The sequence below is a fragment of the Diadema antillarum genome, unplaced genomic scaffold (assembly GCF_040938485.1).
Source record: "Diadema antillarum isolate AM-2024a unplaced genomic scaffold, OU_Dant_1.0 seq00001794_RagTag, whole genome shotgun sequence".
Classification (NCBI taxonomy): Eukaryota; Metazoa; Echinodermata; class Echinoidea; order Diadematoida; family Diadematidae; genus Diadema; species Diadema antillarum.
Genome location: NW_027272472.1, coordinates 1,019,358 through 1,038,256, shown reverse-complemented (window position 1 = coordinate 1,038,256; position 18,899 = coordinate 1,019,358). Strand labels below are relative to the sequence as shown.

The following is an 18,899-nucleotide window of genomic DNA, read 5'->3' as shown; positions in this document are numbered from 1 at the left end:
AATTATGGAATAATCTCCCTTTGTTTGTAAGACAAGCAGTTACAATCAATGAGTTTAAGGCCAGGTTAAAAAGTCATCTCTTGAAGTAATGTATTTTCTGTTTGAATTTCCTGTATGCATGTCATTTTGTAATGCGCAGTAGAGTATATTATTATAGTAGCTGCGCAATATAAATGTCCTTTATTATTATTATTATTAATTATAGTTATAGTAAAACTGTTTCTAATCTAAACCATCTACAGTTATGGTTTGGTGAGAAAATAGTGATATTTCCTCTTACTTTCGGCTTTATTGCAAAATCTTTACATGGGAGGATGTTCTGTGATACAACTGACCTACAATGTAATGTGGTTATGCATCAAAATACATGTATGTAATAACTATAACATTTTTTTTTAATCACTGCTCCCAATGGTAAACAATACCTGAAGGAAAATAGTCCTACACATCCTACAAACTGTCCAGTTTATATTTCATTTGGTTTGATTTGATTTGATTTGATTTGAATCATAAATCAAAATTTATTGGCTATTTTTGCATTAATGCACACACATTGTTGATAGAAAAATAAGTATACCGTTACATACGTTGTTTGCAAAGTAATTTTGTCTCCATTGGGTTTACAATGTTGTATAACAAAAGTGTAAACACGTATATAGATTAAAGGGACTGTACAGTATTGGTTGAGATAGGAATTCATGCTTTGAACATTCCTAAGTGAGAAAATGAGAAACCTCATATGAAATATGAAAGAGCATGTAATTTTAAGAAGGATTCAACGTTTATTTGATGAAAATTGGTTTTCAAATGGCTGAGATAAAAGTGATAATAATAAAAGGCGACAGGCCACGCCTTTTATTAGGATCTCTTTGTTTCACCTTGTTGTTTTTTTTTATATCTCAGCCATTTCAAAACCGATTTCATCAAATAGACTTTTGTTACCCTAAGAATTGCATGCTTTTGACATCTCATAGAGTGGTTTCTGGATATCTCGCAAAACGTTAAAGGCTAAGCCCTCACCTCAACCAGAACTGTACACACCCTTTAATGGCAAGATTTGTTTGGTACCATCTGGTGTAGGTTTGTACAATGTAGGACATACGTGGTCAAACCGAAAGCTTTATTATCCTTGTTATCATTATCGTCATCAGTAACGGTAGACGGTGATTTGGCTCAGTCGCTAACAAGTCCGCCTCCGGATCCAAAAGACCTGAGTCAAGCTGATCAATGTTTTGTGTAATCATATACAGTCCCCTATCGATAGCAAGAGGCAAAACACTCTGTCCCTCGGATAGGACATAAACACTGTGTGAGAGTCACAACTCATGCACCTAAAAGATCCCTCTTCTTTCATTCATTGCAGTTCACAAGAGCAGAGTGCAATCAAAACTCGGTGGATTTGTCCCGCCAAACATCGCTAGTGCAATTGCAACCAATGGAAAACTATACGCTGGTGCAGCTGAATATGGGCTATAATCAAGCCATCTTCTTAGATTGAAATGAACCAGACAGTCATTACGCTATTACCCTTACATCCAGAATTGTCACTGGGTTTTTTTTTTTAATTATGCAATAGTAATACCAGCAATTTATAGCAGTACATATCCTTTTCATTCTCAAGAGTAAAGATGCTGGTAGTATATTTCCAATAAACCTTCGTAAATGCCCCTAAAACTGTCTATTACAGCGGACAAAGAGTGAACAAAGACGCTTTGTGTCCAGTGGCGTATCTAGGGGGGGGGGGGGGCAAGGGGGCACGTGCCCCGGGCGCCACTCCTTGGGGGCGCAAAAAAAACGAAAAAAAAACGAAGAGAAGAAGAAAAAAAAGAATAAAAGAAGAAGAAGAAGAAGAAGAAGAAGAAGAAAGACAAAAAAGAAGAAGAAGGAAGAAGAAAAGAAAAAAAACTCGCCCGGAAAGGGGGGGGGGGAGGGAGAATGGTGAGGGGGGTCAGAAAACCAAATCAAACAAGATAAAAACAAAACATGATGATGACGCGGACAAAATGACAATGTTTATTGTGTTCGCACAAGAGTTCCATGTTTTGTAAGCTGAAATACACAATTTTTCGGCTCGCTCGCTACGCTCGCTCTCCAAAATTTATCAAGAGAAAAGAGAAAGATAAGAACAAAACGTGACGATGACGCGGACAAAATGACAATGTCTATTGTGTTCACACATGTCATTTTATATTTAGCAGGAAAAATGTTACAGGGAGCAGCGGCTGCAATTTCATTCGTTCTGAAGCGATCGCCGATTGGATCAAAAGAAGGCGCCAACGGTTTCGAACATACGGGGCCAGGGGGGGGGGGTGGGGGCACAAAAAACAAATAAAACAAGATAAGAACAAAACGTAATGATGACGCGGAAATATACAAATTTCGGCTCACTCGCTCGTACTAATTTAGAGTATTTTGCAAGTCCTCAGTTTGTTGGTATAAATTGTCATCTATAAGGTCGTCACTATATCTTGACTAGAATTGTAAGATTTAATGCGCAAAAAATGACAAGAGTTCCATGTTTTGTAAGCTGAAATATAAAAATTTTCGGCTCGCTCGCTGCGCTCGCTCGCCAAAATTTATTCAAAAAAATAGAGATAATAACAAAACATGATGATGACGCGGAAATATACAAATTTCGGCTCACTCGCTCGTACTAATTTAGAGTATTTTTTCAAGTCCTCAGTTTGTTGGTATAAATCGTTATCTATAAGCTCGTCACTATAGCTTGATTAGAATTGTAAGATTTGATAAGCAAAAAATGACAAGAATTCCATGTTTTGTAAGCTGAAATGCAAAAAAAAAAAAATCGGCTCGCTCGCCACATTTTATCAAAATTCATTACATTTAAATTACCCTCAAAAGACCCCTTTTAAGTGCTTGAAAAAGCATATCATGTGGACTTTGTTTAAAGCGTATTATATCGGGACCATGTGGAAGAACAAACATATTTTGAAAATAAGACTGGACAGGCAATCCCCCGTTTCTTACGTATATGCAATGTATATGCAACTTGCAATGTGTGTATTTTTATATGAAGACGGAAATAAAAACAAACAAACAAACAAATAAAGTCCCTACCGGAATGGGGTTAGGGTTGAACCTTTTTTCAGAATTAGGGGCGCAATTTTCGCGCTTGCCCCGGGCGCCGTTTTCCCTAGATACGCCACTGTTTGTGTCACCTATAGTTCCATAAAATATTTAATTTCTGAGTTTTTCGTTGGAGTGTCGGTGTGTGTGTGTGTGTGTGTTTTCTGTATGAGCGTTTGTGTATGTGTGTGCATTAAAATAAAACAGGTTATCACCAACACGTTTTGTTTGTCACGCGACATTGATGACATTGAAGACAATAAACACAGGGGACGCGGAACGTCTTTTATTGTTTAAGGTGTTGGAACCCCCCCCCCCCCCCCCCCAAGAATACGGAAGTGGAATAATGGCAATTATGGGGTCGTTGTATGCTTCACTATTTCTACAAAATGTTGGTCCAACAGCTTAACAACAAATTATTTCCAAGTTTAAAAAAGAAATATTTCCAAGTTATTTTTATCACACAATCTGCCGGTATACTTGGTCATGTTGTTGATTTTTTTTTTTCAAAAATGTACTGAACATGGATACGAGTCAAATCAGAGCCAAACACATTCTACTATTTTGATACCAGAGGGCGGATTCAAGGCCATGCCCATCATCAATCAAGGACACACCCACCGCCAAAAGGCCCAAAACGGTGTAGGGGGGGGGGGGGGGGGGCTGGGAAAGGGGGCAGGATACGGGTAATATCCGACAGGGTGAAAGACTGTTGTTGAGTCGGAATCAACGAGTGATGACTTTTACGCTACATTGCCGGTTTCCTGTGTATCGTTATTAAAATGACAGTCTTTACGATACATTCTTAACACTTTCTAGACCACCTGCAATATTAAGTCTGAGTACGTAAAAGAGTATATACAACCAGCAATTCGTATATTTTCAAATAACAGCAAAATAGATTGATAAATAGATCAATATGGGCAGGGAGGTTTCCACCTCCCTGATATAGGTGAGTGACTGACTAGCTATACAAAGACTAACATATGAACATGTAAATGCGCCCCCCCCCCCTTCCCCCGGCACACACTTGTGTTCTTATTGCTATCTCGTATTATTATATTTCGATGCTTAGATATACGTTTCGATTATATTTTACGTCACAAAATGCACGTTAATGTCATTGCACCGTAAAAATCACCGCAATTCAGTTGTCTTTGTTTCTTTGTTTCTGTGAACACAAGGTGGAAATGAATTCAAATCGATCTATCAAATGCTAAACTTAACAGACAAACAAATGCACAGAGTGACCAAAAAAAGAATCAGTTTCACATTCACAGTTTACAGCTCCTCAAATCACGCAAAGCCGCTAAAAGAAGAAAAAAATCTTTCACGTATCAATGATAACTAATGAAGCACTCATTTCAGGACACCTTGTCTCAGAGAATATTTGCAGCAGACACAAGAAGGAATTGGCCTAAACGTGGCAACTATAATGCAGAGTGGACAGTGTATCGGGACTACCACGTCCATACAAAATGATTTTCTCCAGTGACTTTTGTTTATTTTGTTTGTTTTTTCGTTTGTTTAGCTTTTGACGCTATTTGAGGTGATTTTTTAGGTGATGCGAGGGTTTTTTCCTGACTTCATCTAATTGGTCGGAAGTCAAGTTAAGCCACGTCAGTATAGTGACTCAGAGTTGACATGGGTATCGAGATGTGCGTTTTTTGGTCTTCCTAAGTACGTGTTCCTTTTCATTTTCATTTTAGGAAACGTCTTTGCCGGTTAAAATTTGATTATAATGGAGCAGATAAAATTTGTTGCGGGCGAGAGAAATGAGTGCTTTGTGATACACAAACTTTTTTTTTTGTATTTGATTTGTTTTAATTTGTTTTTGTTCAAGCTTATTTTTGAAAAGACTGATGAAAAATATCCTCTGCTGGAGATTTGGTTATAGATTAGGCCACGAATCTCGTAGGACAGACTGGTATTACGTCGTCTCAAAGCTCGTAACATAACTTCGATTGGTACTCTTTGAGTAACGTATAGATAATGAAGATGATATCGATAAAATGTATTCTGATTAAGTTGAATTCTATCATGTACTGTTTGGCGTGGACTTGTTAATGAGCTTAATCTGCTTTATCACATCTGTTCATGATCGTGACGTTGTGATATTATCTCTGGCAATAGAAAATACAACTCTTATTAGATATTTGTTAGCTCTTTTTGATCGGGAAACAAACATGGACTCAAACCGTCTGGCGATCCGTTAAAGGCAATGACCGAAATATAGATTATAGATAGGGCAATGAAAGACCCCAAACGCACAAAAACTACCTGTTATTGGACATTTATCCCGAAAACTAGTGATCGGTTACATTTTACCCAAAATAGGTAAAACATGACAAGGTGTGAATTTTTTAAAGTAACATGTGCATGTATAGCAAGAAGTTATACTCTATAAAGTAAAAAAAAAAAAATGAGAATAGTAACATCACAACATTGATCACAAAATAAATCAACTTGTTTCTGGGTTTTCCTCCTCGGAGGAGATTTTCAACCTCATTCGCTGACTTCTGGATGTTATTCAACGAAGGAAACTCAGTGACATACTGTAACATAATATAGTCACGCTGGTTCTTGTCGATAACCTCGATTGCCTTCAACCCGCTGCTGTTCAACATTAGGCGACATAGCGAGTGAAAGCCAGGAATAGGCCCCGTTATATCCTTTGACTTCTGAAGAACGGAGTGAGTAAAAGAAGCCTAAAATTACAACAAATTCAGTCGTGTTCTTAGTAGAACCGATCGTCATTTTAACTCACCCAGTAAGCAGCACATGAAAGCGACGCTAGAATAAAAACTGCGCATATTCTTGCACGACAGCCCGGACAACCATCCACCTTCATTTTGCTTCTGAGTTTCTACCCACAGTGGTCGGAACAAAGTCGCAGACAACCATTAGTCATGATAGTATGACTAGACTCGCCTCTGATCCTGCTCACATTATTTTTGTCACTCGCACATGCTCGCACACGACGTCTACACACTCCTATACCGCGATGATACTTCGAGACTCCCCAGGACTGCGGCTGAAATGACGACCCTTTTTTAGCATCAGCGCCCTAACGGAAGCAAACGCGGGAGAGCCTTGCAAGGAAGTTACGCCGTATGCATTCAATCATCAGAGTCGTCTTTCTAGGGTTTATAAGTCAAGGCGCTAATTCCTGTTAGAGGCTTAATTTAAGGAGTTCGTTCAACCCACCCCACTGAAAAGGTTTGACCAGACAGGGTGGTAGATGGGACCTCCATGAACATCCCCAGGTAGTATGTGGTTCCAAATTGTGGTGTCAGTAGAATTTTACTGGCCACTTTTTATCATTTTGTTGGAATAAACGTAAAAGGGTCTGCGCACGCCAAGACTATTACACGCACCTCTAACACTTCTACAGGCGCCAGTGCCCGTGCTGCGTGTAGTAGTCTTAGCGCGCACATACTTTTTCTTCGACAAACAAGGGTTTTGCCTGCAAACTAACTTTTCACGCCAAGCTGGGGTCGGTGTAGTGTAGTTTCTAGACGTTTTTATTTCGTCTTTATTTCTCCGAGTTGAAGCAAGCCGAGTGAGAGCGCATACCCAGTGATTGCGACGCCCGAATCGCAACCACTGGGTATGTGCCCTCACTCGGCTTAGTGCAATACTGCGGGCTTCTGCACAATACACAAGCTGCAAATCAGAGAAATAAAGACGAAATAAAAACGACTAGAAATTAAGACAAGGGTCGGAGACGCTTGTCGCTATTGGGGCACTGAAATGACAAACTTATCACAGTTTTTGCATTTATTTCATGAAGAATTCATCAAAACTGCATAAAACTATATATGTACACGTTGTTAAAGATGTCAGCAATACAGTGGGATTCATTGTAAGTTATGATATTGTACATGGTTACCATGGTAACCGGATGCCTACAGGTGATTGGTAACCCCCAAATGCCTCCTACTGCTGCAAACTTTGATTTTTTTTTAAATTTTATAGATGCAATTAAAAAAAAGACACTTTTTATTGATTATTGTAAAGAAAAAAAGTTTTCTTCTGTTGCCAAGGCAACCAGTATTATCCAATCAGGGTTCAGCTGTCAATAACTCACTAAAGCCCATAATTTCAAAAAGCTCAATAAGCATGTCCTTCCTTCTGCATTGTGTACCACTTATGTGAAGAATATATTGAAGCATTCTCAAGTTACAGCAAAATTTGTAAACAAAGGCATAATAAACGGCCATTGAAAGAAAGATATCATTTTCGAATAGTAAAATGCATGAAAAAGTTGCATCCGTCGTACTTTCAACGCAAATTTGACTTCAAAGTATATAGGCAAATGTAGTTTTTAGTAATGTATGGAAACAAATTTCCCTTAAAAATATAGGTGAATACAGAGAGCAAAGCCAATTATATTCTAATGTTAGCTCTTTTTAGTATTTACAGAGCGATGGTTATTCAAAACAATCCTGGAAAAGAGCAGAGGTAAGCAATAACAGTTCACGTTCGTAAAGGAAGTTTATTCAAGAATGCAGATAAATTCCTTTCTAAAGAAGGAATATACACGTGCGCTGGATTATCCATCAAAGAATTAAGCATATTTTTGTGATCGTTAGCTTTTGTAAAAAAAAATATATATATATAGAATAAAATAAAAAATCATGATATGTTTGTATCAAAACGTGCAGTAATGAATTAATGCTTAGGAGAGAATGAGGGAAAACTCTCGGGCGTCTTTTCCCTTTTATCCAGGCTAATTTTATAGTGTTGAGGTAGGTACTTTAAGATCCGATCTACAATGGGTGATGTGCACGCAAGGCAAAAGAAACAAACCTGTCTAAATTCCAGATATTTTAAGGGGTTACCAATCACCTGTAGGCATCCGGTTACCATGCACGATATTATAACTTACAATGAATCCCACTGTATTGCTGACATCTTTAGCAACGTGTACATATATAGTTTTGTGCAGTTTTGATGAATTCTTCATGAAATAAATGCAAAAACTGTGATAGGTTTGTCATTTTCAGTGCCCCAATAGCGACAAGCGTCACCGACCCTAGTCTTAATTTCTAGTCGTTTTTATTTCGTCTTTATTTCTCTGAGTTGCAGCTTGTGTGTACGTGCAGAAGCCCGCTGTATTGCGCTAAGCCGAGTGAGAGTGCATACCCAGTGATTGCGACAAAAAACGGTTCTGGCCTCGCAATCACTGGGTATGCGCTCTCACTCGGCTTGCTTTAACTCGGAGAAATAAAGACGAAATAAAAACGTCTAGAAACTACACTACACCGACCCCAACTTGGCGTGAAAAGTTAGTTTGCAGGCAAAAACTCTTGCTTGTCGCCTAAAAAGTCTGTATACGCTAAGACTACTACAAGCACCACTGGCATTGGCGCCTGTAGCAGTGCTAGTAGTACGTGTAGTAGTCTTGGCGTGCGCAGACTCTTTCTCGAAGAATAAGTTCTTGTCGCAACTAAACTGGCCTGTAAAATTTTTTTGATACCACAATTTGGAATCACATACTACCTAGGGGTGTTCCAGAGGGTCAAACCGACCACCCCATGCAGTCAAACCTTTTCTGCGGGGTGGGTTGAACGAAGTCATTTTTTTCTGGGTCCCTGCGCCTTGACTATTACACCTGAAAATAAAATGGAATCTCCCTGACCCCTTCACAAATTCGTACCAAAGATACCAAAATAAATGAAGGAAAAATTTCATTTAAAATCAATGCTTCACTTTGGCATAAAACTGAACAGCTGCAGATATTGAGTGTGAATACCTCTACAAACTGCATTTTGGTTGGAAGATGAAAGCTTTTCTGATGGAATTTGAAGGGCCTATATTCGATTGGGTGCATGTACAGAAAATAGGTGATTTTTTTTTGATTTTTTTTTGATTTTTTTTGATTTTTTTTTTTTTTTTAGTGAAAAGAACTCGTAGTCTGGCTTTGCGAACCCTTGGACAGAGTTTGAGCCAAAGAACCCCCCTTGGAAATGTGATGGATGAAAGGGTATATCTCACTTATCCAGGTTAGTGAAAATAAAACACCTTTTTTCTCCCAGCAATTTTACAGAATTTTACAGAATTTTGAATTTTAACACACTTCTCTATGGGGAAATGTCACTGTTTTTTTTCTTGCTTTTTCTTTTCTTTTCGTTAAGTATACAAGATGTATGTTTTGCCCATTTTCCTTTTTTTTTCTTCTCTTCCAAGGCTGTCGTATCTTCAAGCTCAGCATGCTTATTTGACGACAATCTTATGTATTTACACTCCTAATACATGTGCCATAATTCAGTCTGATCACTCGATTAACTTTATCCCGAGTGGTTCCAAATTGACGTGTTCTCTTATTCTTTTCTTTAATCTGTATCTGTTTTATATTCGGATGTATACACTGTATGTTCTATTGCCTTGTAAACAAAAAGAAATGACTGTATTTCATTTGTGATATATATTCGATGCAGAAAATTCCCAATAAATTCATTTGAATTTGAATTTAAAATATTTGCCCGTGTGAGCCCTATACATAGAGTATGCATTATGATGCACACAAGTCAATGGGAAGTATTCATCCCATACAAGCTCTACTGGTTTATGTTGATCTAATCTGTCAAATCCCTAACCCCCCCCCCCCCCCCCTGCTACCCCCCTTCTACCCCCCACCCCCACCCCACCCCGCAACTCTGCTTAACTAAACGTTTTCTTATGATGTTCTTGTGGTACTATATCTTAGTACAAAGTAGTTGAATTCATGAATAATAAAGTAGTAGTAATTATCACACAACTTTGAATGATTGTGATATTTTGATGTATTTCTTTGTTTCGGCTACCACAGAAACAGTTCAAAATACATAAAGTTAATCTGTTTGATAAATCAAAGTCTTTTACATTACTTTGTAGACAATAAGGTGATGATAATACCCCTTTATACAAGGATAACTGCATGTTTCTATATATTCATCTTAAAGGGGATGGCTAGTAACCGATCAGTGGGAATCAATGGGAATGCTGAGGGATGATTGTTCCAATCCTTGTGGGATTTATTGAAGAGTACATTATATATCTACTGTTGTGTGAAAATTATTTGCTTCAGAACGGTCTCATATTCAAGTAATGTGCAGATTAATGCCCCGTCACTGACCAGGGACGCTTACCTGGAAACATTAAACTGCACATTACTTGAATATGAGACCATTCTGAAGCAAATAATTTTCACACAAGAATAGATAGTGTACTCTTAAATGAATCCCACAAGAATTGGAACAATCATCCTCCAGCATTCCCACTGATTCCCACTGATCAGTTACTAGCCATCCCCTTTAATAGATATGTAGAACTATAATAAAAACTGCAAGAATTTTTGAAAAACCCCAATGTGCATCATTTTCAAAAGTGTCCCTTTGAGAAGCTTTACAACCCTTCAATGTACAATTTCTCATATGATGTATGGGCCATAAAATACATTTATGATTTTTAAAAAATCGATTGGGAAATGAAGACCTGAATATAAGAACGACCCAAGTCCAATTTTTGGCCAAATTCAGTTTGACATGGGAAATTGTAGCTTATGCATGGACTCATCTTGTGTATAAATGATAATTACCTCCGGAAGTGCCTAAAATGAATGAGTTAAATCTTATATTAATGTAAGAATGAAGGACTTGGGTCATTCTTACATTATTATTATAGCGCCCTCTCTCATCCTTCTCTCATCTCTATAGCAGAATATCATGTATATGAATCAAAGAACGACCCAAGTCCATATGAATCAAAGAACGACCCAAGTCCACCACACAAAATGGTCTCTCCACAATTAATGTTAATGTTAATTGTCATAATAATATATGTTCTAATTATATACAATGTTGCCTTCCCATCACAGTTAAATAGAATATTATTGGACAAATAAAAAAGATATGAAGTTTTTTTTTAGTTTACTCGAAAAGGTCGTTCTTATATTCATGTATACTCAAATGTGAGCTCTACTTCTAGTTCAGTGGTCGCCGCATCTGCCTTGCGACGCAAGGTGGCGCTTTTCACCAGCTGTAGCTAGAGTCCATTGAGCAGGGACTCTCTGTAGCATACCATAATACCACTAGTTATGATCCACAGATAAGTCAGTCATCCATTTATACCAGTACGTATACCAGTAAAACAAAGTTTCACATTACTGGGTAGCAGATTTCCGCTAGTGTTGGAGCTGAACAGTAGATTTTTTTTTTCTCGCCAGAGAGTAATGATTTTCAAATCATCTTGAAAGTTGAATGAAGCACAGACTTTAATTGCGTCAGTCATCAAAACTCAGAATGTGTTATAACATTAAATTCTTTACTCTTTACTTTTTTCATTCTTGCATTTCGATTACAAACACTCCTTGCACTAACTTTGCAAGTATATATTGCTCTGATAGTGCGAAATTTTTGTTGGACACAGGGCCGGCGGAGCGTTTTCAAAAATGAGGGGGCCCATTTCCGGGTTTGATGAGCTAACAAGCAAAAAAAAAAAAAAAAAAAAAAAAAAAAAGGTCCTCAGCTCATCTCTCCCCCTTCCACTTCCGGGTTTCTTCGGCTGACAAGCAAAAAAAAACGGGTCTTCAGCAGAAAAACATAACCTTATTTTATACGCGCTCACATTTCAAGGTCTCTATCTATTTCTTTTTAGTGCCACTTATGTACTTCCGGGTTTAAAAAAAAGTGGGGGGGGGGGGGCAAAGTGATGACACCTTATGTATTCCTTTGTATGGTGCACATAAAATGGGGGGGGGGGGAGGGGACCGAGCCCCCCGTGTTCCGCCGGCCATGGGACAGCGTTTTACTCACTATTCTGCATATGCTAAGTTTGCCTCCTCGGTTGACTTATCTTTATGTTATAAAATGAATCATAACATTCAAACGGTCTTCCATGATTACGTTATAAATAACGACGACGAGAAGGACAGCAATCAATGATGACGTCAATGATGATAATAGTGACATCTATGTTTGGGCATTACATTTGCAATAGAGGCCCTAAAGGGTCAATTGTATGCAGTGGACTGTGTGAAACATTTTGGTTCGCCCTCCCCCTCCCTTTATATCCAATTAGAAAAAAAAAACAAAAACAAGCAGTAATAAACATGATGTCTTTTATTCTCAATCTTAGGCATCGTCTTTAAATTTGTATTTACGGTAACGACACATTTTGTATGGAGCACACCGCCGGCGCCACGTTTTCAAAAGTGTGTGTGTGTGGGGGGGGGGGGCACTTGCGGGTTTCATGAGCTAACAAGCAAAAAAAAAAAAGGGGGGGGGGGGTCTTCAGCTCATCTTTCTCTCATTCCACTTCCGGGTTACTTCAGCTGACAAAGTCTTCAGCGCATTACCTGACTCTAAGCTAAAGGATTAATTCTATTTTCTTTTTCTTTTTTTTCTATTGCCACTTCCGGGGTTAAAAAAAGAAAGAAAAAAAAAGTGGGGGGGGGGGGGGCAAAGTGGTGACACCCTATGTTTTCCTATGTACGGGTGCAAAAAAAGTGGGGGGCCAAAGTGGTGACACCCTATGTTTTCCTATGTACGGGGGCAAAAAAAGGGGGGCCGAGCCCCCCTGGCTCCCCGGTTCCGCCGGCCATATGCTGAGCATTTTGTACGAAGCGTGTTGAACCCATTGTCCTGAATCACCAAGTCCCATTTTGTAGTATGTCAGTCGTCATTTTTGTGCAACATACAGTAGCCCGGAGTCTGTCAACAATATCAGTCTGGCGCCATCTGACTACCAACAGCAGCGAGAGAGCTAGGTTTGTCCACTCATATTTTACATAAAGCTCAGTGAATTGTAGTTTGTACCCAATGTTGCGAAATACCAGGGGAAACATAACGGTCCAAACTCGCTAAGGCGAAGGCTAAAAACTTTCGCGTATAGAAGGCGCATTTCTCATTATTTTGAGATGGCATTGTACAAACAGCTCACAATTATAATAATACTCACTAATATTATACACCTCCAAGGAATAGTAATCCTGACATCATGGGCGATACTTCATCAAGACATCCTTCCTTCATTGTTGTTATGTGGTATATGGGGCTATGTTCAGATTGTAGCTGTTACGAGGTCGTGTCAGATTTTGAAGTGAGCTATATGATTAAGTATAATATATGATTTTATTGAAAATCTTTTGAGATCTTACATAATGAAAATAATAACCTGTCGGTCAGCCTCATTGGTCCTGAAAGAGTCAGGATTGAAACACGGATAAATCATTTTACTTGCTAAGTCTCAGACAGAAGTTAACTAAACATATGCGAAAATAATTATATGATCGAAATCAACCCAAATTCAAAACCATCTGATATCAACTCATCTCCAGTATTTACTATGATGTCATTATCATCAGCGTTTAAAACTGGTAAACGTGGTCATGTGATCACAATGGGGAAGTATTTCTCGTTCAGTTCCACGCATCAAGGTTCGGAAAACTGTAGGCAGAGTACGAACAAGGAAGACCAATGAATTAGACGGATAAGGTTTCTGGACGAACAGACATGGTGCCTCGGATGAAACTATGCTGATGATACAAATAGGAGCCAAACACATTGTGGCAGAAAAGGATAGTTGAAGTATCTTTAATGTTTCGGCGCCCTCAACGTCTTGCTAGGATCATTATACCATGAGTGGTATACGGTGAAATGAGAATACCGGGTACAGTTTGTTGGCTAATTACTTTATGAAAGAATCCCAGTAAAAGTATGTAAACCGTTCTCTATCCTTGAAGACCATTGAAAACTTAAATTTCCATGATGCATACCGCAAAGTGACATACATAATTGTCACGTGATGCGACACGACTATTTTGATGTGCCCTTCAATTAACATTTATCAATTAATTTAATTATATTTATTCATTTTTGTTTTATTTATTTTACCCTGCAGGGTTGGCCTGTTCATATCCAAAGGCGCCCGGTAGTCACGGCAGTAGTACAGAACAGAGCCCCTGATTGAAGTTTGTGTGGTGCCTAGATAAAGGAATGGAATGGAATAAAATAAAATGAAATGAAATATGAAAATGCATAATACGGTTAAATATATCTATATAATTATGTAAAATTTTAAATCACAAATATCTAGAGTGGATTCTGATAATTATGATACAGGTACACGTAGATACATGGATATGCATAGCACTGTTACAAATCAATTAATTCACTAAAAATGGCTTTACATCTTTTTTTTTGGTTTAATCCATAAAGGGATGTACATGTTTGAACATTTACAGGGAGTGCATTGAACAAGCTGGCTCCAATGTATGCAAAAGAATGTCTTTTATATTTTCTCCTTGGGCAGGGAAGTTGAAGGGGGCATTTCAAAAAAAAAAACTATCCTATAATTACTGTACGTTTACAAATCAATGATTCTAAATAAGTCAGTAACAAGGAAGTTTGAGATATTAATCTACATTCAAATGGCATATTCATTCTGGAGTTTGTGTTTCTTATTTTTCACAGCATCCTCAAGATGTACTACAATACTCGATATAAGGTAAAATCATAGCAAAGTGCAGATTCTTCATTAATTTGAATTACAGTTAATGTTTAATCCTCCGTATACAACCTATTGCCTTAGAGATTGTATACAAACAATGGAAAAAATGTGTTCTCACCACGTCAAACCGGAGTCAAGCATAATAACATCCAAATATCCAACATTCTTTATCTTTTCTCAATGTGAGTACTGAATTTTGTTAACAAAACATCATTCCCAAAATATTTCCTATTACCAAATGCCATGACTTTTGTTATGTCTTTTGTTGGGAATGCATAATATTCATTTCTAACCATTTGCATAATCGTAATATTTTGAATTATAACTCTCATAATGTGATATTGCAATGATAGTATGTGTATGTGTGTGCGTGTATACGTTTGTCAGATTGCAACTTTTTCCCTTTACCTTGCCCTTTTTTGTTTTATTTTGTTTCGTTTTTTTGTCTTTGTTGTGTTGTTTTTTGCGTTGCACACACTAAGGAGGTCAAGTTTATGATAACAAAATGAGTCAAGAAAAGGTTACAGCTTCTGATGCAATGCATAGTTTTCCCCCATTTGGTGCTTCGTTCATTCCTTCATAGCAGGGTATTGTCATAATGAAGACTAAAACAATCTCATCAGGCGCTTTACGGGACGGTTTTCAAAGTGATGGGCCGACTTTATGGGAACAGGGACGTCGAATCGTTTTCAGGATGGGAGGCGGACATTTTGCTGCCACTTCCCTCCTAAAATCGCATGACAAGCAAAAAGAAAGAAAAAAAATAGGGGAGGGGGCTCGACAGTTTTGACTGCCATTTCTCTTATACCAATATCGCCTGACACGAAAAAGAAAGAAAGAAAGAAAGAAAGAAAGAAAGAAAGAAAGAAAGAAAACGAAAGAAAGTAAGAACGTAAGAAAAAGAAAAAGAAAACTAAGGTACTATTATCTTATGCTTTAAAAAAAAAATGTGTGTGTTTAGGTTTTTTTTTTTTTGGGGGGGGGCGGAGGGGTCGCCCCTCCCTCCTGTTGCGCCGGCCCTGCTCATAATTAGATCTTAATTGTGGAATGTGAAATATTGGTATGAATGTATATGTAACTCCAGCACGAAATTCATGCACTGGTTTTATATGACACACACACAAACACACACGAACACACACACACACACACACACACACACAAACACACACACACACACAACACACACACACACACACAAACACACACACACAACACACACACACACACACACACACACACAAACACACACACACACAACACACACACAAAGAAACCAATCGTATCCACGTGATTTCGATGTTGACGTATTTGACGAGACATGACTTTTTGTTTTGTTCTTAGAATTATACTTCCAAGAATGGCCCGATGAACTATTAAGCAGTCTTTGGTTAATTTATTGACTTTAAAGCCACTGTTTACCATTTGTAGATAAAAAATAAACAGCTTTAGTGCTTCAAGATAGTTCTTAAATATGAGTCACGGATAGAAACAAACATTGTAAAAATGTTAATCAGTATACAATCAATGTTAAGTTTTGTTAAATATACAAAATGTGAATGTGAACAATGGTTTTATCAAAATCGTCAATCTAGAATAAACCGCCTACTATTATGGTTAAATGAGAAAATTAGTGATAACCTCTTATATATTATTGGCTTTATTGCAAAGCTTTAATATGGTATATGTTTTGTGATACAACTGAACTTTATGCATTAAACTCGATTTATTTTTAAATTACTGCTCCCAATGGTAAACAGTGGTTTCAAGAAAAGATTAGGCAAAGGCCCCAAAAACTTCTCTCATAGATATTTTGTTGCTCCACACCTTAGATGAATCCTATAGGCCCTAAACTGATATCAAGACACAATCGATACCTAACATGTTATTTCTTCATATTTTGTGTTTTGGTTTCTATATTTACCACCAAGTCATACATATACTTATAATTATACGCATAATATTTTCAAGGAGTTCGATCTGAGGAAAATCGAATTTTATAAATTCGATAATTCAATGGATGCACATAATCATTCCATGCAATTATTGAGTGTGTGTGAATAAAATGGACTGTGTTCCTGATTTGTACTCTCCACTGAAAGTGAAAACAAAATTTAGAAAAAAATCATTTACGGTATTCTTACAGAATAATGGAATAAAACTCATATCCGTTGATTTTAGTGGAAGGTATAAAAAGAAGTCTTTCCTTACTATAATGTTTTGTTTGAGTTGTCTATAAACAATGAATGTATGTATGAATACAGAGGCCATATCACTGTTTGAGATAGCGATTCATGTTTAAAATGAGCAAGTGCCAAAGGTGAATGGGCGCCACGATTTAACTCTGACGTCATTAGCATGCAAAATTGCATCTCACACTGATTACCCCACACAGTAACATCAGCCAGCAGGTGAAAGGTATACACCGCGCGTGTGATCATAATAATCTATTCATCCCTTCATTTCACCTTTACACTCGTGCTTGCAGCTCACAGTACTGGTACTATGCAACCACCACCACTGCACGAAGAGAGTAGGAAGACGTCGAGTACGGTATCTCCATCACAATTTCTAGCCATGAGTCTTGTGGATAAATTCGCCTTGAAGGTACGTAAGCGGAGCAGGATAAAACCTGATTTTTCAATTACTGTTCATGTTCCAAAGGTAACTGATCGAGACAACGCCAATGTGTTTACCTTGAAACGCTCTAGCGTAATTTTCTGATCGATATTTACACAGTGCTAGGGCATATTGCATTGGCTCACATGATGAGTGGCTGGGTCCGGTCACGAGTGCAGCTGGTATACACACACTCAATGAGTGTACAGCAGCCCGGGATTGTGGCGTCGTGATTCCAGAGATGTGTATGCCTATACCACCTGGTACTCTGGTGGTGATAGGAATACTAGTAGTATTACTATACATGGCGGCTATCCATGTAATATAAGCTTTCCCAACTGTAATCAGAGACACTTTAGACTTTCTGCTACACAATTATAGCTGATTGTGATAGTAAAATCGTGAGATATTACCAGCAGAATAAGAGGACATAAATAGCCATTGTTATGACAAAGCATCACAGCTCACAGCTACACTATATACTGTCATAATAAAGCATTTACCGTGATTATGGATGCAATAAAATGTTATCTTGTAGCTCAATGTCAACAGTCGTTGACATCGGCAAGAATCTGATTTATTGCGCAGTTAAACAAATCAAGCACAGAATATATATTTCATTGTCGTCATTAGGTAATAAGATTGTGTTTTTATTGATATTCATGCAGAGTATTGACTGAGTAATTTAACCTGGCCTTGCAGATAGTGTTAAGACTGTAAATGACATTTATTTCAAGGATAGCTGTATATGGGATTGATATATTCCAGCATTTTCTAAACATTTTGTTGTGTAAAATTGATTTGGTATGATGAACTCGGAGATTGTATGTATGCCATTTTGAGGAATCATTTTGTGGGTCATACTTAAACTTCAGCGTGTAAGTTATGATCCATCAACCATACCCCACACATTGATCCTACGTACCTCATTACCTAGCTGTATAGGAAGGGGTTTTGGTGTGGCGAGGAACATATTTTAAAACCTCCATTGACTTATTCATTTTAAGGGCAAACACTAAGTTAATGAAACAAAACAAAAGCAGTATTCTGTTGGATCTAGAGAAAAAAAAGAGGTTGGTCAGTTCAGTAAAAAATTGACTGTCTACCTGATGCTTGCCTGCAAATGAGCAGTCGGCCTGATTATGTTAGTCCCACATACTTGCATCCTTGTTGTCACATTAAGTTCTCTGTTGCTGTAAATGGAAAATTCATATGTCTGTGCCTGGTGTGCAATTAAAAAAAAAAATGGAAATTTTCATCTGAATCACATTTTAGCCTCCAAAAGTTGTAGTATGATATGGTTATCATGGCTTATTTATTTAAAAGCCATTTTGGAAGAAATATTGATCAAGACTGAGTGGGTAAAGTACCATACCGATGACTCAATGTCTGGCCTCATTTTTCAGGATACTCACATAATTATGGCAGAGGTCATATTGGAATGCTGTCTCATCTAATTGCTTGTGACTGCATTTTACAGTAAGACACATACTGCGTTATAGTGATATTTATAGAATGGGTAGCGAGAATCCTGCGATCTGATTGGTCGAGAGCTATGTGTTCATTTTTACTGGCCGCACGCTGAGTCACAGTGGTAAACATGTTATCGCGCACTTAGCAAGAGTACGCGTACTTGTAACAAAGGTTCGCGCACTAAAGCAAGCGTTCGCGCACTCGGCTTGGCCATGCATCCAGTAAAA

The 18,899-nt window shown here is 37.9% G+C and overlaps 1 protein-coding gene across 1 annotated transcript in view; it reads right to left on the bottom strand.

The window, feature by feature from the left end:
- LOC139712348 (NXPE family member 1-like) overlaps positions 1-18,598 on the bottom strand; it is a 29,224-nt gene extending 10,626 nt beyond the window's left edge. Inside the window, exon 1 of the mRNA XM_071624179.1 lies at positions 18,575-18,598. Within this exon, the coding sequence (XP_071480280.1) occupies positions 18,575-18,598 (24 nt within the window). The remainder of the gene's footprint in view (positions 1-18,574) is intronic.
- Positions 18,599-18,899: the final 301 nt, after the last annotated feature.